Consider the following 19404-nt stretch of genomic DNA (forward strand, 5'->3'; position numbering starts at 1 on the left):
CTTTGAAATTACACAACTCCTCTCTCATAGGACTCGTACCCTTTCGGGGTGCTTCAGACCCCATAATTCAAACTCCCCAAATCCTTCTCTGTAACATGCTATGCACCTGAACACATCTGTGTATAGAGGAAATGTAGAAAATTGTGGTGATGATTGTTCATGGATGTAAATATTGTTCAAAATATAATCATAATGCATGCTTAGGTGAATTTTAGGACTATTCAAACAGAAAAGAAAGCTGACCAATTAAATTACATCTATGAGAACACATTTTCACTGCCTCTTCTTTCTTACATCCTTTACTGTAACAGACCAAAATATTTTACTTAAGTAGGGATTGGTTTTCTCCTTGGTTTGGTTAGTGCGTGAGATGTAGTTAATATTTTTGTTCTTGGACATGTGTATTTTTTCCAAACTATATGGTAATTCCCCGTTTCCTGTTATTGTGTTCAATGTGGGTAGTTCATCTATGTTGCTGAATGTCAGGAACAGTCAAGGTTGGAACAGTAGTTTGTCACATCTGGTGGTGCAATGCAGCTACCTGATTTTGCTGGCGCATAGTCTTTCCTTCAGCATGACCATTGTCTCCCCTGCTTCGTGTCACAGAGCTAATGGATTTCATTGTTGAATCTCTGGTTAGTATAGTGGTATACTGTAGCTATATCAATTCCTAGCCTCTGAAAATGGGAAAGTGAAAGTGGTTCCCTTGAAGTCAGTCATAGCTTCAGTCTTTCTCTGCAGTGGTAATGGGCCAATTGCAATGGAAATGAGACAATCGCATGGAAATTTGGATAGACCAGAGACATTTGTGTGTAATGTAGGTAGGTGCTGTAGGTATATGTTTGCTAGCCCAAGGCAGGCACCTTCAGGCAACAGTGGAAGTTCTCAAACTTCCTGGGTGCTGTTTTCCCTTTTGTTATTGTCTGTCTGTCTGTGAAGCAGCATTCCTTTGGTCTTGTTTACCTAGTTATTGGCAATGGGCACCAGTATTATGCAAACAAGTAAGCCTTTACCATTTCATAGAATCATAGAGTGGTTTGGGTAGGAAGGGACCTTAAAGATTACCTAGTTCCAACACCCCTGCCATAAGCAGGAACACCTCCCACTAGGCCAGGCTCCATCCAACCTAGCCGTAAACATGTTCTAAGAGGGACCATCCACAACTTCCCTGGGCAACCTGTTCCAGCATCTCAACCCTCATCGTAGAACCCTCCTAATATCCAATCTAAATCTTCCTCCTTCCAATTTAAAGGCATTTCATAGGCTTTATTGACTCTAAGACTTCTATCTGATATAATTCCCTCAATTAGTTTCTTACTTGGAGTTGTTCTGTGGCACAATTGTTACCTACTTATATTCTTTCGTAGTGAGCTTCTTTGAAACTAGAGGCTGCACTGTTGGTTGATTTTGCTTGTTCACTTTGGGCTTTGGTTGCTGCTCCTTTGTGGTGCTAGTCCTGGAAAATACGCCTTTTGCTCTAGATGCAGACTTTGTAGGTATCTGTGGAAAATGCCCAACCATTTGGGATAAGGTGACAGGGACGTAAACCCCTGATTCTTATCAGGGACATAAAATCCCTGATCCAAAAACATTTATGTTTTTGGCTTTCCTGGACAGTGTCTTTCTCAGTTGCTTTGAGCTTTCCCCTCAGAAGATAGGTTGTTGTCTTTGCAGTATAGAATTTACAAACATGGTCTGTTCTCTGTTTGGCTTGTCCCCCGCCTGGTGTGTAGGGAAGCTGTGCTGTTATCCTTCCTGTTTAAGGTGTGTGAAGGTGGTGAGTGGGAGGTTGCAAGCAATCTGCAGGAATTTTGACGTAGCTAACCGTCTGGATAAAATGTAACAAAGGAAACTTTCAGGAGAGGCTTTTGAGGGAGAGATTGAAGCTGGTTTTACATACAGCAGAGTAAGTGTAGGATCTGGTTAAACTATGTGATAGGCTTTACAGATCTTCTACCAAATATAAAAACTGTCCCATGTTTTCATCGCTTCCTTGGTTCTCACTCAAGGTAGTTGCGATAGATCCTAGTGTTGCTGTCATAGGGGCAAATTTCTGCTAGCTGGGTCAAGTTCCTTGTTTGTGATGCCCTGTAAGTCTCCAGTTGTTAAAAAAAACAGTTGGCCAAAACTTACTGGGTTTGGTGTACTTGGTAGCCAATATCCTATATTCTGTTCTTGATTTCTGACCTGATTTGTTGTGTGAACTTCAAAGTGAGTTAGTTCCTCTGGTGTTGTTCCTTGTTAATAAAATGAATGTAATGATTCTTTACCTGTTTCATAAATGTGGGATTCAACCATAATAATGAGCAAATTAGAGAAAGAAAGCTTGATTGCTCTGTCTCAGGACACCAGGTAGCTAACTATGTTTGACTTAAATGTAAAAATTGTTCTTGGAATCTGTTCGTCATCATTAGAAGTGATTGAACTACTTCCAGGGGAGATCAGTAAATTGAGTTGCTGGCGGCAGGAAGATTTAGTGGGAGCTGATTCTCATCACTCTAATTTGACAGGTCTCCTGTAAGGAACTGTGACAGCATTGTTACAGTTAAGGATGAGAGTGTACATTATCTAGAACCTGGAAACACTTTTGGTTTTTTTATGTGAAAAAATCTAAAATGGATATATTTAAAAGCCAGTATTAAAGTGATGAAATAACAAGTGATCAGAGATGATATTCTGTTCTTTTCTACATCCTTAACTATGCCAAGGTTTAAGGAGGAATCACAGAATCACAGAATAACCAGGTTGGAAGAGACCCACTGGATCATCGAGTCCAACCGTTCCCATCAAACACTAAACCATATCCCTCAGCACCTCATCCACCCATGCGTTAAACACCTCCAGGGAAGGGGATTCAACCACCTCCCTGGGCAGCCTGTTCCAGTGCCCAATGACCCTTTCTGTAAAGAATTTTTTCCTAACATCCAGCCTAAACCTCCCCTGGCGGAGCTTGAGGCCATTCCCTCTTGTCCTGTCCACTGTCACTTGGGAGAAGAGGCCAGCACCCTCCTCTCTACAACGTCCTTTCAGGTAGTTGTAGAGAGCAATGAGGTCACCCCTCAGCCTCCTCTTCTCCAGGCTAAACAACCCCAGCTCTCTTAGCCACTCCTCATAAGGCCTGTTCTCCAGCCCCCTCACCAGCTTTGTTGCTCTTCTCTGGACTCGTTCCAGAGCCTCAACCTCCTTCTTGTGGTGAGGGGCCCAGAACTGAACACAGTATTCGAGGAGCGGTCTCACCAGTGCCGAGTACAGAGGGAGGATAACCTCCCTGGACCTGCTGGTCACACCGTTTCTGATACAAGCCAAGATGCCATTGGCCTTTTTGGCCACCTGGGCACGCTGCTGGCTCATATTCAGTCGGCTGTCAACCAACACTCCCAGGTCCCTCTCCTCCAGGCAGCTTTCTAGACAGACTTCTCCCAGTCTGTAGCACTGCATAGGGTTGTTGTGCCCCAAGCACAGGACCTGGCATTTGGCCTTGTTAAACCTCATGCCATTGGACTCTGCCCAGCGGTCCAGCCTGTCCAGATCCCTTTGCAGAGCTTCTCTACCCTCCAGCACATCCACACTTCCACCCAGCTTAGTGTCATCTGCAAACTTGGAGTCTTAATCTTTCCTGAATGACTTCTGCATTTTGTCAGAATTGTGTGCAAATGATCTCAAAGGAGATTGGGACTGCGCAGAATTTAAACTTGCTTATCATGCCAAATATAGGTGATGCAGCAAATGAACTAAGCAAAGCACAGGTCAGCACACCCTCAACAGGTGGGCTGAAGAGCAGAGTTTAAGGTTACTGCAGTGCGTGAGGCCATGAACTTGAAATGTGAAAATGTACAAATATGCGGGTACTTAGTTAAGAGGGTAATTAAAGAAATGGAATAATGGTGGCTGTTTATTAAATACACAGGTAAAAAGTTTTAAGGGGAAATAAAAGATATTTTATGTTAAATGGTTGCAATGGAGTTTTTTTTTATTTGTCTTCTAAATCAAATAATCTTTTAACTTCAATTAAAAAGAATTAAGTAGGTTTTATAGCAAACTCTCCAGACTAATGATAAACTGGGACAAGACTGTTGCAGTGGACAGGGATGTCTAAATGATTCTGCAGAAACTATTTTGGGCTGAGTGAAATCTGCTAATGGATGCTCACTGGCTTTGTGAGTGCCCTGCACTCTTCAGATATCTCTGTTTTGAAAGGATTGTATTCATTTGAGAACATCTTCTTGGATGCTAGCAGAGACTCTTACCTAGTCCTATTGTATACTTCAGTAAGTCCTTCAGGAGGCTTTGCCTAAACCTAGCCCATGTGGTGTTCTATATGCGTTTATGATACTCTTGTGCAGATATACTGGAGAAATTTTAGCTAAAAATGGTAACCCTAACCTCTCTCAGTAAAGTCCCAGAGGTTACTTCATGTTTTTTTCTTTTCCTCATTACAGAAAATACTGTGTAAGTGCCCAGTAGGTGTATGTGTATCTAAACTGACATTCTTTTGACATCAAGAAGAGAAAACCTTGCAACATGAAGAATTCCGTAGAAATCTGAAAATATTTACAGTATTAAAGGAGATGACATAAAATTTGTATCCATCTAAAGAAAAGTGGAGAGATTTTCTTGCATGCCAGAAGTGTTCCTGGAAGTGAAAATAGCTGATGATGTTGCATGCCAAATCTTAGAGTTATTAAAACAAAATTTACCAGTGCTAGGTACCACCTTTTGCCTGTGCAGTGTAAAATAAATGTGAGGTATTGTAACACTTCAGTATATTTGGAGGCAAGACACAGTATCTTCTGGGAATTGTGGTATCAGACCTGGCTCTGTGCTTCACTCAAAGATCCAAAATGTTCAGGGGTGTACTGCACGGAAGCACACATAAGCCTGGAAATGTTGCCATTTTACTGCACTACTGCAGGCTCAGTTTTGTGCTGAAATTAAAGTAAAACAAAACAAAAAAAATTCTCCAAAGCTAGTAGTTGGCTGGGATGATGATAATGTGAACTCATCTCTTAACTTCAGGGAGGGAAGCCTGCTTAGTCATCAAGCCAGCAGTGCTCAGCCAGTGAAGCTGCCAAGCATGAACTTTCCTGGAATATAGTCATACTGCAGCTTGAACATCTATCAGTTCAGCTTAAACTATGGACTATTGGTTATTAGCATGATCTACAAGTTCTTTTTCTGCTGTCTAATAGTGGATACACCAAGCCTTTTTTTTTTTTTTTAATGATCTCTTAGTTAGGATTATTTAATTTTTAATGCGGTTGTGGAAGCTGGGATGTTCAATAAGCATGCTTTGTTCCAAGTACTTTAAATCTCTTTCCTCCCTGGTATTGTCATTTTCACTATCCTGAGTTTTGTGCTGTTGTAACTTCAGTTTTCTTCAATCTCTACAGTCTTCTCAAATGACTATCCTGAGAGGCATGTAATATTTTTTATGACTCCTTTATAGAACACACAAGTACATATTCCTTTTCCTCCTTTAGGTCATCTCTGAACTTTATTTTTGTTGTAAGCTTTGCATCTTAATACTTCTGTTACATCTTGTTTCTGGGTAGATGCAGTTCTAAACTGGTCTGAGTCAGGCTTTGCAGTCCTGCTGGCTTCTTATCTAGTAATAAAACAAAACAGAGCCAAAGTCCACACAAGTGGAAGTTTGGAGAGCTGTACAAATGTAATGCTTTCTCACTAACCCAAGAAGCTTCTTTCTGAAGGTCTTCTGGATATCTGTGTTTGTGGTAGTTGCAAATCTCAACCACCTGTATTAAAAAGAGCATCAACTGTTCGGGTTTTTTTGCTTGTGGGTTGGTTTTTTTCGTTTTTTTCTTTTTTTTTTTTTCTTTTCTTCTTTTATTTTTTAGAAGGGTAACAAATAAGAACACTTGAAGTTGCATGCTAGCTTTTGGACAGTTAATCTTTGCATTTGTCTTCAAAGTGTAGAAAATCTAGAGCAGAGCTTCTAGAGGTTATATGGCAGGCTTAAATTTCTGGTAATGTCTTCTGATAAACCAGAAAACTTGCATTATTTTTGTCAGAATGATGTAACTGATCAATACAAAGGCATGCAGAAGCATCAGTGGAAGGAAAACTGTTACGAGATTGTCTAGTATGGAAGGAAAAATAGCTTGTGATGATTTCAGAAAGTGAGATACTGTCAGAAACCTCTGTTAGTATTACCTCAGGTATTGTTTTAGCTGTTTACTGTTGCATTTGTAGCAGTGCTGCAAAAACAAGGGGAGAGACTAACGTCAGTGCTTCTGAGAGGCATATAGCAACCTTTCTCTCTCTACATTTTTGCTAGGGGATCCAGTTTCCTGCTGTGGGGTGTTTTTTTTCTCTCCTAATGAAGTTTTGAAATAGGCAAAACTTACTTTGAAATTTTTGTTTGTGTACTAGTTGCAGTTTAGAGAGAATTTTCCATCTCACGTGTCTACAATTTCTCCTAGAGTTATTTTTGCCCTGTTGAAAGAGAACTGGAAAATAAGCCAAGATGTTGTGCTTAGCGGAGGGAGGAACACCCTGGCTCAGTGATGCAGGGAGGCAGAGGTCCATGGTTTGTAGCCAGGGCGAAAGGGGAGGGAGCATGGGGAAACAGCTATGTAACAGCCTGAGGAAGTGAGTCACTTTGCTCTGAAACAGGGGCCCATGGGTCCAGTTGCACTGAAGCCAAACTTGGCCTCTGAGGTGGAAGCTGTGTAAGCTTTAAGCTGTGTAAGATTTAAAGTCTTTGTCTTTTCATCCTCCTCATGCTCCCAACCCCACTGTAGCCATATCTGTTTAGAGGAAACTCCGGTTATAGGACTTCAGTGTGCTGTATGCTTTGGTTTTGTTACTTTTTCATTTTATTGAGAGAGATGAATGGATTGCAGGTTTCACTTCAGGGGATGTGTGTGTTAGTCTTGCCGGCTCCGCTCAAGAGACAGTTGATTTTATAGCAGAATGGGTGCAATAGGTTTCTAGAATAGGTTTCAAACAATTTGTTAAAATCTTCATGGCAGTGTGATTTGAAGTGGAACAGAATGTATATTGAAGAGAGATAGTAATAATAGAGACTTGCACCTAATTACTTGAGTGTTAGTAGTTTAAGAATTTAAATTTAAAACTAAGCTTCTTAAAAGGCTTTAGATGTCCTAGTAGAAATACTAGTGTATATGTTAACATGGTAGACCTTAATCCTGCAAACCAGGCTTTTAAATCCTAAGTTTGTGGACAGATTTTTTCTGTGGAAGAGGAGGGTAGAATTGTCCTAGACTGGATGTTCAGGAAAGGCTTTCTTCTGTTGTGTTTGTATCTTTACACTGACAGACATTTGCTGATGTCTGGGGGCAGCTGCAACAATCTGCCTGAACTACTTTACCAGAAGTGTTACCTGAGCAGGAGCAGTTGTTTTCAACTGTTAAAGAAAGCACCTGGGGAGCAACCGGTTGAGCAAGCTTCATCTCCAGCTTTTGGATGTGTGGTGGGCAGTTCTTAATTGGAAAGCAACTGTAGTGACCGTGGGAGGAGGGCGAGTGCTGGGCTGGCACCTGATTCTTTCCTTACGAATGTTGAATGAAGCATCTTAACTGCTGTTTGGCTGCAGCATTTGTATCCACATGTGTTTTAAATGTCTGGGAAATGTGGCCTGACACATTATTTTTCTTCTGGAGAGTCAAGGGGTTTTTGTTTTGTGGGTTTTCAGTTCAGATTAAAATTGGATTATCCTGCTACAGGAAGACATAGAAGTAATTGGCCAGATAAGAAAGAGTTTGAGAGAAAAACTTTCAGAATGAGCTCAAGTGATTAGCTGACTAGAATTCTGTGTGCAGCTGGGAGTTGCATCATGCAAATACAGTTTGAGATCTGTTTTGTAAAACTAACTTTTTTTTGGTTTACATTCTTCTAGCAGGTCAGATCTGTTATTTCTAACACATATCACCCTGTTTTTAATTTCCGTGGGAAATGGGACAGACATACACGTTGCTCATTGAGTGAGGGTTTGTATGTCAGTTGTATCAGATGAGTCATTGCAATTGCTTCTCTATTTCAGGACCTGTAACTAAGTGGACCCTACTGACCTTTGAACCACAAAGAGTGAAAAGAAGTGGGAGAAGCTCAGGAAGAAAAAGGAAGTGGGTGCAGTTTCATCTGGACTTCTTTCCTGCCCTTTATTGCTAAAACTGAATGGAAAAAAGAGACTTCTGTGCCTGTCCTCCACCAACCTCAGGGATGGGTGGATTGTAAATATGGTATGTGCAGCTGGGAGAGTAGATTGAACCATGAATCTTCACGCTCAGCAAAAGTCTTCAAGCAAAAGGACTGGGAAACGAATTGCCTATTTTAATGAGCAGGAAATAGCTGTGTCATCAAAAGAACCACAGCAGCAGCTTAAGGAAGGACAGTACTATGGTCATGGAGGGAATATACCGGTCTCCCAAGCTATGGAGATCTCTTCCACAGGAACATTAACAAGTGCCCCCAACAATGTTGCTTTGATGAACTCTGTTTACAATCAAGATAGGGGAGAATCAGTGATGATGCCCCAGACAGTAGCAGCTGTCAAATGGCAGAATTCGCTAATGGGAAACCGGTTGCCAGAGAGAGGTAACAGCCACTGGCAGTCTCCACCTTCGATGTGGAACCACGGTATGGTTTTTGGGGGTAACCCAAAAGGACCCCACTCCAACACTGGAGCCCCAGGCTTTTATGGACACCCAGAAGCCCTTAAACGAAGTCAAGAGAAAGGAGTGTTCGTGTCACAGCTGGACTTATATGGAGATGCTGTCCAGCAGATGATGTCCCAGAAGGCTCAACTGGAACAGCAAGCACTGGTTAGACAGCAAGCTCAAATGAATTCTTTTCATCAGATGCAGAAACAGCAGCAACAGAATCAAAGTCTGCCATTGCAGCCTTTCCAACTTGCATTTGGTCACCAAGGCCAAAAGCAGGGTCTTCCTGAATTGTTACACGTCTTTCAAGAAGCCCCGGCTTCTTCCAGTCCAGCATTTACTGCTCAACAAAAACAGCAAGCTCTTCCCCAGCTACAGCTGTTTGAAAATTTCTATCCTCAACAGCAGCAGCAACAGGCTGCCACACAAGCCTTCAGTCTGCAGCAAACTACTTCCGTAGCACAGCCTCATGTGGCAGCTGCAGCACCTCAGCATCACATGCTGGCCCACCAGTTTCAGCAAACAGAGAGGAACCAGGAACTATTCAAAGCACTAACAGAGCAGAACCAACAGACTGTGCTGCCTCAGACCCAGATTCCCTTTCCAAGAAGGTCACGGAGACTCTCCAAAGAAGGTGTCTTGCTGACATCTGCAGGAGAAGTGTTGGCTTCCGAGCAGGCAGAAGAACAACCTAGCAATTTATTTCTGCATCATTGGCAAACACATCAACAAGAGGTTCCATTACAGCAGCCACCTGAGTCACTGGCTCACAACAAAAGTAGCTATTTACAAGCTAAGAGAATGGATCTGGGGCAGAAGGATGTCCTGGCTAATAGTGAGCTGTGCCAGATGGAAACAGGCAGGCAAGCCACAGCCCAGAATGGGAGAGAAGGGGAGAAACAGGCAGCAGCAGCAGCTGAGGAAAGCACTCAGAAGACTAATGATGTTCAGGGTGTTAGAGGGGGTGTAATCCAGAGCACACGACGGAGACGGCGTGTTTCTCAAGAAGCCAATTTGCTAACTCTGGCCCAAAAAGCTGTTGAGCTGGCTTCTCTTCAGAATGAAAAGGTAAGATACACATCCAAACCAGTATATCAAGTTTTAGGCTAAAAAATAGGGTTGCAATGAGAGGAATTTACGTACATGTGCATGATAGGATGGTTTCTTGATGCTAGAATTGTTGAAGTACAGTAAGGGCATCTCTGGAGTGGTGGCATGTAAGTTCAGTTGCTGTAATTCAAAGATGTGGGAGAACAGAAATCTCATAGTGCAGTGAAACCACCTAAGGGCAGTTTTATTTAACTAATACTTAATGCGATTTTAGCCTAGGGCTTCAAAATGTGGAAGTTTTCAGCTTAGGCCTCGAGCTGATCAGGAATTCGGAGAGACAAGTATAACAAGTTGACTTGGTACCTTTTCACCAATTTGATGTTCTCTTCCTTTTATGTTGAAAAGACTGCGCTTACCTGCCAGTTTTTCAGTTTTAGCAGTTACTGTTTCTAAATTGTGCTATCTAAAAATTACATAATGCAATTTACATGTTTAATATTTCCAAAATATTAAAAGCCCGAGGAAGCCTCACTTACATGAAGAACTTATACCAGGCATAACAATCATCAGTCTGATGTGGCATCCTGTTTCTGAGAATGGTCTGTGGTGAATGTTTAGAAATTGGTAACCTGAAGGACAAAGTCTGCCTGTAGACCTTGTGTAGGTCTTGATAGGGAAGAAATTTAGTGTTAACTGATTAGGTAGTTCCTAGTCTTACGCTTTTGGTGTCCCAGTGTAAACTGTACAATGTGTATTCCCTGTGGCAAGATGACAGGATTCAGAGAAGGTAAGTGGTGAGGTTTTGAAGTCAGGTGTGGGGAGGTTCTCTGGTGTCGTTTTTCTCCTTTTAGGTTTTCTGTCGGTTATGGTTTGAATAATCTTTTGTTGAGTGCCTCTCATGAGGAGTAGAAGTCCGCTTTTCCTTGGAAGTTTTGTTGCCAGAGAGTGATGAAATATGGATGTTAGACTGTGAGCTACTTTTACCTACAGTTTTGCCGCTTGAGTCACTGCCCAGTCAGACAACAAAGGGAAAGGAATTTTATTCCCTCTCTTGTTCTTATCATCCTTTTTTTCCCTACTCTATTTGTGGCTGTTTTTCCAATCTGTTCCTTAGAGGGATGTGCTATTGAAGTGAGAGAATTGAACCAATAGACAATGAAGCAAATATCCATAGCCTACTCCATCTCTTGCACAGTAGACAGCAGCCAGTTGATGCTGTGTTCATCCCTTTTTGCTCTAACTCCAGATGAACAACCAGATTTGATAGAAAACTAGTAGTAATTCACAGCATGAACTGTTTGCTCACACTCTCCTAGCCATTATATGTTTATATTGCAGTATATATTGTAGGCCTACATATTATGTATGGCCTACAATTCATATTGCAGTATGATCATAACACGGTGGCAAGAAAAAACTAACAGAGCATCTTGAAAGAGGCCCTGAAAAATGGAGCAAGGAATTAGCTGCTTGCAGATTGATTCATAATGTAGAGACCAAACAGAGAAGTGTTTTGACAGATGCTCTTATTCTTGGCAGTTATGCAAGCAGGTTGCTTGTTTCTATGGTGGCACTAGCCTCTTCTGGTTTTCAGGGTGAGGTTTTGAAAGATGTTAAAATTATTACCTGAGGTGTGATGGATTTTGTATCTTTAAGGGGATTGGACATTACGAGAGCGAGAAAAAGAAAATGTGTTTGTGGGAGAAGAGTGGTGCGATTCTCTCATCAGTGTCTTTCTGTTACAAACATCTAGAAGCCTTCTTTAGCACAGGTCATGTGAAGAACTCGCAAGAAGGCCATAGAATTTAAATTATTGATGAAAGAAGATACATTCATGATTTGAACCCGTTTTTTGAACATTCTTAAGTACGTGTGTATCTTATGTGAAAACATACTTTTGGACAGCAGTATCTTTCTGCACGTAATGTCAGCCTATTGCTGCTTGCAGGCTGCAGCAAATTCCCAACTCTTAATTTAATGGTTTCTTTTCACATGTAACCGTTATATATGAAAAGGCTGTGTAATTTATTTTCTTATAAATGCAAAAAACTTTTCTCAGACTGGAAATGGTCATCTTAAGGGTGTCTGGATTTAAGTATTCCTTTATGAAAGGGAGACAGGGTTCAGTTACCTGGCCTCTTTCCTTTGGCACAGAGCACCAGCCACCACATACCTCCCCAACCCCCAGAAAAAGCTTTATTTGTGGAGTAGAAGTTCTGGACTCACCTCCTACATGGACAAGGTCTGACTGCAAGCTTTACTGTTAGCAGGATGATGCAGAACGATGGCAGAAAGCACTGTGTGGGTAGGTGTTTATAAAAGGCTAATGTGGTTTCTTGTCTGGTCACAGAAGTGACATTGGAACAGTTCTTCCAGCTATTGGGTTTTGTCTGTGAATTCTACGTTTTTCAGAAAGAACTTGAGGGATAGACAGGTGCAATGCCAAAATGACCAGGTTGCTGTGGGTGTCCGGAAGGACTCTAGATCACTAGTTCATCCTTCAATGCTTATACAAAAGTGTAAATGGAATTGCAACAGGTTGCACTTGCTGAAGTTATCAAACATCTCTCCTGCTCCAAATAGCATCAGAGACGCTGAGCTAGCTGAAAATTCCATAGCAGTTCTAAAAATGAACGTTTTGTCTGTTTTTCAGTGTCTCCTGTCTGCTTACTGCTGAGCATCATCAAACAGCTGAGAAACTATTTAGGTATCTGAAATAAATAGCTTAATTACAAAATCAGTTGTGTCCCTTCTTAGTAAGCCTCAGGTATGTGTGGTCTTTCATGACCAGAAAAGCTCTGGTGTGGACCAGAGCATCTTTAAAGACTTCTCAGGTATTTGTATTAAGTTCCCAGTGGTGCCTTCTTGCTATCTCTATTACTGTTCAGGCATCTTCCTCTGTTCTCTCAAAGGGGTCATCTCTCCTGTCATCAGCGAAAAGGGTCCTTTGCTGGTTACGTCCCATTCTTGAAAATAAAAAAAGCATGGTTAACAGATAGTGTAGCCAAAGGGATGTAACATCTTTTGTCATTAGCTGCCATAATTTCCTCCTTATAGTCAGGAAATCAATTCATGTCTCTTGACCTACAGAGATCTGTGTAGCACATGGGAAGTATCTGAGGTTTGTACGTTGTCAGAGTTGGTGCTCATTTTCATATTCATGTTGCAGTTACTTGTTTGATTGCCATTCTTCTCCCAGGTACCCAGAAAGTTTGCTAGAGTGCTTGCGCTAGTACAGCTATGTCAGGGGAAAAAAGTAGTCTGGTTAAAACCAAGACTTACTTCGGCAGTAGTCTGAAGAATGTAGTATGAATGCACTGCTCTAAATAGTGGTGCAAAACTTACCTATTGTGATCTCACTGCCGGAAGAAGACCCAAGAGCTATCCCAGATGCTTAACAAGCCTTCAGTAATAAGGTGATAAAAGCATTAATTTCCCTGGTTAGCAGAGGCCCACGTACAGCAGCATGCAAAACATATGTGAGCAGCTGCTTCGAGTATGGGCAGGACTAGTGGAAGTAGGGAGCTATTCCCAGTAGATGACCTGTTTGTAGGTTTAAAAAGGCATCCTTCTCTTTCCTGAAGTAGTGGAGGGAGGCTGCAAATTACAAAGAGCTCCTTACTCCCTAGAGATACTTGTACCTAATGACATATCTGTTAGCATGATGAATGCCCTCCAAATCCAAAACTGGTCATCTCATGAGAAAGTACAGGTGTGTATCCTCAGTAAAGGGAGATCCTCAGAGGTCATTAATTCCTCCTGCGGTGCAATCTGTGGCAGCTGATGCCAATTGTGACTTTTTAGTTTTGTGTTTCATCATTGCATGGTGGGGGCAGATATCTGCAGTCTCAGTAAAGAACAATGCTGTCACACTTCTGACCTACAGTGTCACTTACAGGATAAAGCTTTTTGTGCTCTCTTAGCCTTACACTAGTACAAGATCTTGGAAGGAGGCACCTCTAAATCATCTTCATGATTGATTTTGTTTCTTCAAGCTTGGCATCTTTTTTTGAAGGCCTAGTGTTTCAGAGTGGACCAACTTGCTCTTAAAAGCAACAAAATCTACCAGGACTCTTCATTTGGAGAGATGCCAGAGCACTAACTCCAGCCTCTTGACTGAGGCATCTTGTGACAATACAGTTGTGCTTCCCTCAATATAAATATAGTATCAAAATAGGACTGCAGTCTAGTGTCTTTCTAGACATTGACTAGACTTCTAGCTATTGACATGGGCGAGCTGAAGCATGTTTTCTTGCTCCTCAGTGAGGCCAGCTTTCTTGATCTGTGGTTACAGTGAAATGGCTGAGAGGTATCTGGATCCTTACGACAGAACCTGCTTATGCTAGCTTTTTCATCAGGATTAGGTATTATTAATGGCACACAAGAGATTCTTTTTGAGGATTTCACTAAATCTCTGCAAAATTGTGGAAGTCCAGGTTAAACACCCCTAGTCATACCTGGGAGATAATGTGCCTTAGCTTCCTCCTACAGCATACAGCTGTTAGGTAGATTCCTCAGTAAATTGTGGCTGTCACCGAGGATGAGTTTGCATAACTATTCCTATCCAAAGGCTTTCCAAACAGAGCTGTGAAGTGCCAAAAGGAACGCCTTCTATGGCTTCTGGATTGCAATTATCAGAGTTCAAGAAGGCCTTTTATGGCCCTGAGGAGAGGTGGTTTTGAAAGGTATACTGTAACATCTGGTTTCTAAGTGGGCTGGCAGCTGCTTTTGAACTGAGAGGGGAATGAACATGTGGGTAGTCATTTGAAGGACTAGAATTCACTTATCTAACAGTACCTGCAGCCTTTTACAGTTTTCATGTGTTTATTCAGTAACTCATCCTCCATTCCCATCTCCTTGGAACTCAGTTTTCTAGGATTTCCATGAGTAAAAGAAAGCAGAGACATGGAAGCTGCAATCCCAATGCAAAAAGTTCTGGCTTGCATGCCTTGTTGATTTTGCTGACCAAAAGTCCTTCAGGCTCAGGCCTGGTTAGACAACAAATGTTAAAGGCTCCAGTTATAATAAGGAAAGTTGTTTCTGTCCTGCAAATCAGAAAAGCACAGCAAAAAGCTATCTCTGTTTTTGGTATGAGAGAATTAATTAAGATTATCATGGTTCAGTCTTTCTTGGAACAGAAGACCAGTATTTGAAATTGATAGCCTGCAGCTTATGATCATTAGTAAAACTGAAGAACCTTTGTTGGAAGTTGTGTCAGGGCACAAATTCATCTGGAAAAATAGTGTCAAACCATAGGTAGTGAAATGATACTTGATTATTTATACCAGATTCTAGTAGTTGAGGCTTCAGACATTCCTCAAGTAATTCTAAGAAATTTTAGTAACATATTTGTGAAGTACTCTTCTCCTCCAGTAGTATTTTTTCCAAATCCATTTCAACTTGGAAACTGCATAATCTGATTTATTGTGTAACTACTATAGAACTTCTAAGGAATCTATTTTTATTCTCAGGAACTGGATTCTTCAGAAGAGAAAAAGAGTGTGCTGGTAGCAGCTCCAGAACCTACAGCTGCCAAAAGTGTTGTGGAATTTGCCAGTTCTTCATCAACTCCAAAAAGACCCCGTGAGGATAATAGCCTCATGCCTCTTATCATTCCTGTGTCTGTGCCAGTGAGAAAAATTGACTTGCAGAGCCTTGGAAAGGAAAAGTCTGATGATGGAAAGCTCCAGAGAGGCCAAACAAATGATCGAGCTCCTTGTGAACGCAAGCCTTCTGTGATAGTCACTCGGAGGCGATCTAATCGTAATACTAACGTGGAAACCTCAAATCAGGTATGTTTAGACTAAGAAACCAAAGGTGAGCTAAATCTGTTAGATTTAATTATGTAGGTTTTACCTTTAAGCTTTTCTATTAAAGTAGTTTGATTTCAAGGCTTGAATTTCAAATGGATATAGTCTGGGGACTGTGGATTTTTTTTTCATCATGATATTGCCATATATTTGGGCATCATTGGCATTTTTCAGCCTCACATCCACATGCCCTTGTCCTCAAGGAGGACTTCAACCACCACGATATCTGTTGGAGGGACAACACAGTGGGACGTAAGCAATCCAGGAATTTTCTAGTTTTCTGGACTATGTTGATGATAACATCCTTCTCCAAGTGACAGAGGAGCCAACAAGGAGAGGTACTATGTTAGACCTCGTTCTCACCAACAAGGAGGGGCTGGTGGGGAATGTGAAGCTTCAGGACATCCTTAGTCCCATTGACTGTCAAATAGTGGAGTTCAGGATCCTTAGGGCAGTGAAGAGGGCGCACAGCAAGCTCACTACCCTGAATGTCAGGAGAGCACGCTTTGGCCTCTTCAGGGATGTGCTTGGCAGAGTACTGTAGGGTAAAGCCCTGAGGGGGAGAGGGGCCGAGAGAGCTGGTTAATATTCAAGGATCACCTCCTGCAAGTTCAGGAGCAAGAGGAAGTCAGGCAAAAACGCAAGGAGACTGGCATGAATGAACAAATTGCTGCTGAATAAACTCAGACAGTAAAAGGAAGCTTACAGAAAGTGAAAGCAAGGGCAGGTAGCCTGGGAGGAATACAGAGAAATTGTCTGAGCAGCCAGGGATCTGGTTAGGAAATCCAAAGCCCTGATAGAATTAAATCTGGCCAGGAACGTCAAGGGCAACAAGGAAAGTTTCTGCCGGTATATTGGTGATGAAGACCAGGGAAAATGCGGCCCCCTTCTGGAAGGAAATGGGAGATCTGGTTACCTGAGGTATGGAGAAGGCTGAGGTACTCAATTACTTTTTGCTTCAGTCTTCACCGTCAAGGGCTCAAGGCACACCGCCTGAGGTTCAGAAGACGAAAATTGGTACTGGGAGAATGAAGATCTGTCCATTGTAGGAGAAGATCAGGTTTGATCTAAGGAAGCTGAAAGTGCACAAGTCTATGGGACGTGACGAGATGCATCTGTGGGTCTTGAGGGAACTAGCAAATGAAGTTGCTAAGCCACTAACCTTTATATTTGAGAAGTCATAGCAGTCCAGTGAAGCTCCCAGTAAATGGAAAAGGGGAAACATAACTCATTTTTAAAAAGGGAAAAAGGAAGACCCAGGGAACTACAGGCCAGTCAGGCTCATCTGTGTCTGGTAAGATCATGGAGCAGATCCGCCTGAAAACTGTGCTGAGGCACATGGAAGATAAGGAGGTGATTGGTGACAGCCAACATGGCTTCCCGAGGGAGAAATATGGTGGCCACATACAGCAGGGCTACAGTGTTAGTGGATAAGGGAAGAGCAATTGATACCATCTGACTGGACTTGTGTAAAACATTTGACACTGTCCCTCATGACATCCTTGTCTTTATGTTGGAGGCATGTGGATTTGATAGATGGACCACTCGGAGAATAAGGAATTGGCTGGATGGCCCCACTCGGAGTTACGGTCAGCAACTCAATGTCCAAGTAGAGACCAGTGCTGAGTGGTGTTCCTCAGGGGTTTTTGTTGGTAACTGGACTACAGTATTGAGGGCACCTGTAGCAAGTTTGCCAACAACACCAAGCTGTGTGGTGCTGGAAGGAAGGGATGCCATCCAAAGGGATCGTGATAGGTCTTAGAGGTGGCATTGTGCAAACCTCATGAAATTCAACAAGGCTAAGTGCAAGGTCCTGCATCTGGGTCGGAGCAATCTCAAGCACAGATACAGGCTGAGTGGAGAACAGATTAAGAGTAGCCCTGAATAGAAGGACTTGGGATGTTAGTGGATGAGAAGCTCAACATGAGCTGGCAGTGTGCGCTTGTAGCCCAGAAAGCCAGCCGTATCCTGGGCTGTATCAAAAGAAGTGTGACCAGCAGGTCAAGGGAAGTGATTCTCCTCCTCTATAAGAGTCTTGTGAGACTCCATCTGCAGTACTGCATTCAGTTCTGGGGCCCTCAACGTTAGAAAGACATGGACCTGTTGGAATGAATCCAGAGGAGGGCCACAAAGATGAGCAGAGGGCTGGAGCATCTATGCTGTGAAGGCAGACTGAGAGAGTTTGTCTTATTCAGCCTGGACAAGAGAAGGATCGGAGGACACCTTGCTACAGTTGTGCAGTATGTGAAGGGGGACTACTGGAAAGATGGGGATGGGCTTTTTATCAGGGAGCGTAGTGATAGGATGAAGGCTAATGGTTTTAAGCTGAAAGAGGGGAGATTCAGATTAGATATTAGGAAGAAATTTTTTACTGTGAGCGTGTGATTGGACACAGATTGTCCAAAGAAGCCATGGATACCCCATCCTTGGAGGTGTTCAAGGCCAGGTTGGATGAGGCTTTGAGCCTTTCCTAGTGGAAAGTGTCCCTCTCTATAGCACAGGTATCATAACTAGATGACCTTTAAGGTGTTACCCTGTATCTGTACCTGTGTTCTGCTATACTTCTATGTCTTCTTTTAAAGTTACCTTGAGATCATTATCTTTCCAACCAGACATATGTCTAGTTCTTGTAAAACATAACTTCATAAGCAATCATAGCTAGTGTTGCTACCTAGTAATTCCTCTGTCCATTCGATTCCCTATCTTCTTCCTCCCTCTTTTCCTTTGGGCAAATAGTTGAGACACCCAGCAATGCGCTGTCCAGATTTTGAGATGTCGTTAAAGAATGTTGCCATCTCACTTGGTGTTTTTCAAATGACCTGAGCTTTTAAAATGAAATTAAGTATGTAATTGTTCTCTTAATAGCATGAAGATGCTGTTCCAAAGGATGAAGCAGAGGGCTTTGCCCGGAAACCAAAGCAGCGGCCAAGACCTGAGCCACTCTTCATACCACCAAAAGCTGGCACCTTTATTGCACCACCTGTTTATTCTAATATTACTCCATATCAGAGCCACTTACGGTCACCTGTCCGTCTGGCAGATCATCCTTCAGATAGGAACTTTGAGCTACCTCCTTACACTCCTCCACCAATTCTTAGTCCAGTGAGAGAAGGATCTGGGCTATACTTTAATGCCATCCTCTCTTCCAGCGGTCATTCGGTTCCACCTCCAATGACTCCTAAAAGTGCTCACAGAACCCTGCTTAGATCAAGTAAGTTTATCCTTCCTTTCTTAGCTAATTTATGATTACGAACTGTGAAGTTATAGGAGGAAGATCATGACTTGAGGAGGTGTGTCTGTGTGGAACTGGAACTTCTTCATGATAGCCTGGGGACCTAGGATAGATGGAGTGCAATGTTGCTTCTATCTGGGAATGCATGTTAAGATGCCTTCAGAAGTAATCTGCAACACCCTCTACTGACGTTCTTAGGAATGGAAAAGTCAGTTTCTCTATTATGTACTAGTTTCACATTGTCTTCAACTGAGAGGACAAAAAATAGTTATTACTAAGATGTCGGTCACTGAAACCTAAGTTCTTGGTCATCTTAAACTCCTTTAGCACATATGGGTGCCTTTTTTGAGAGATGGATAGCTCCAATAGATTTACAAGCTAAGTGAAGAATATATCTCAAACGTGAAGCTGTTTGAGCAGTTTGGTTTTTTTTTCCTTGCAGATAGTTCAGAAATTACCCCTCCTGTTCTTACAGTAGTGGGGGAAGCCACTCCAGTCAGCATTGAACCGTAAGTACACAGTAGATTCTTAACCTGATAGTAATTGTGCTATTTTACTTCAACCTAAACTTTCAAGCTGCTCCAAGTATAGTTGACCACAGAATCATATGGTAGTTCAGGTTGGAAGGCACCTTTAAAGGTCATCTAGTCCAGCCCCCCTGCAATGAGCA

At 42.2% G+C, this 19404-nt stretch overlaps 1 protein-coding gene across 1 annotated transcript in view; it reads left to right on the forward strand.

Annotated features, from left to right (window-relative positions):
* MIDEAS (mitotic deacetylase associated SANT domain protein) overlaps positions 1–19404 on the forward strand; it is a 62144-nt gene that overhangs the window by 24482 nt on the left and 18258 nt on the right. The window contains exons 2-5 of the mRNA XM_069858159.1: positions 8024–9710; positions 15164–15484; positions 18368–18713; positions 19177–19243. Coding sequence (XP_069714260.1) covers positions 8253–9710; positions 15164–15484; positions 18368–18713; positions 19177–19243 — 2192 coding nt within the window. The 5' untranslated portion in view covers positions 8024–8252. The remainder of the gene's footprint in view (positions 1–8023; positions 9711–15163; positions 15485–18367; positions 18714–19176; positions 19244–19404) is intronic.

This window comes from Phaenicophaeus curvirostris, chromosome 5 (genome assembly GCF_032191515.1).
Source record: "Phaenicophaeus curvirostris isolate KB17595 chromosome 5, BPBGC_Pcur_1.0, whole genome shotgun sequence".
In the NCBI taxonomy this organism is placed as follows: domain Eukaryota; kingdom Metazoa; phylum Chordata; class Aves; order Cuculiformes; family Cuculidae; genus Phaenicophaeus; species Phaenicophaeus curvirostris.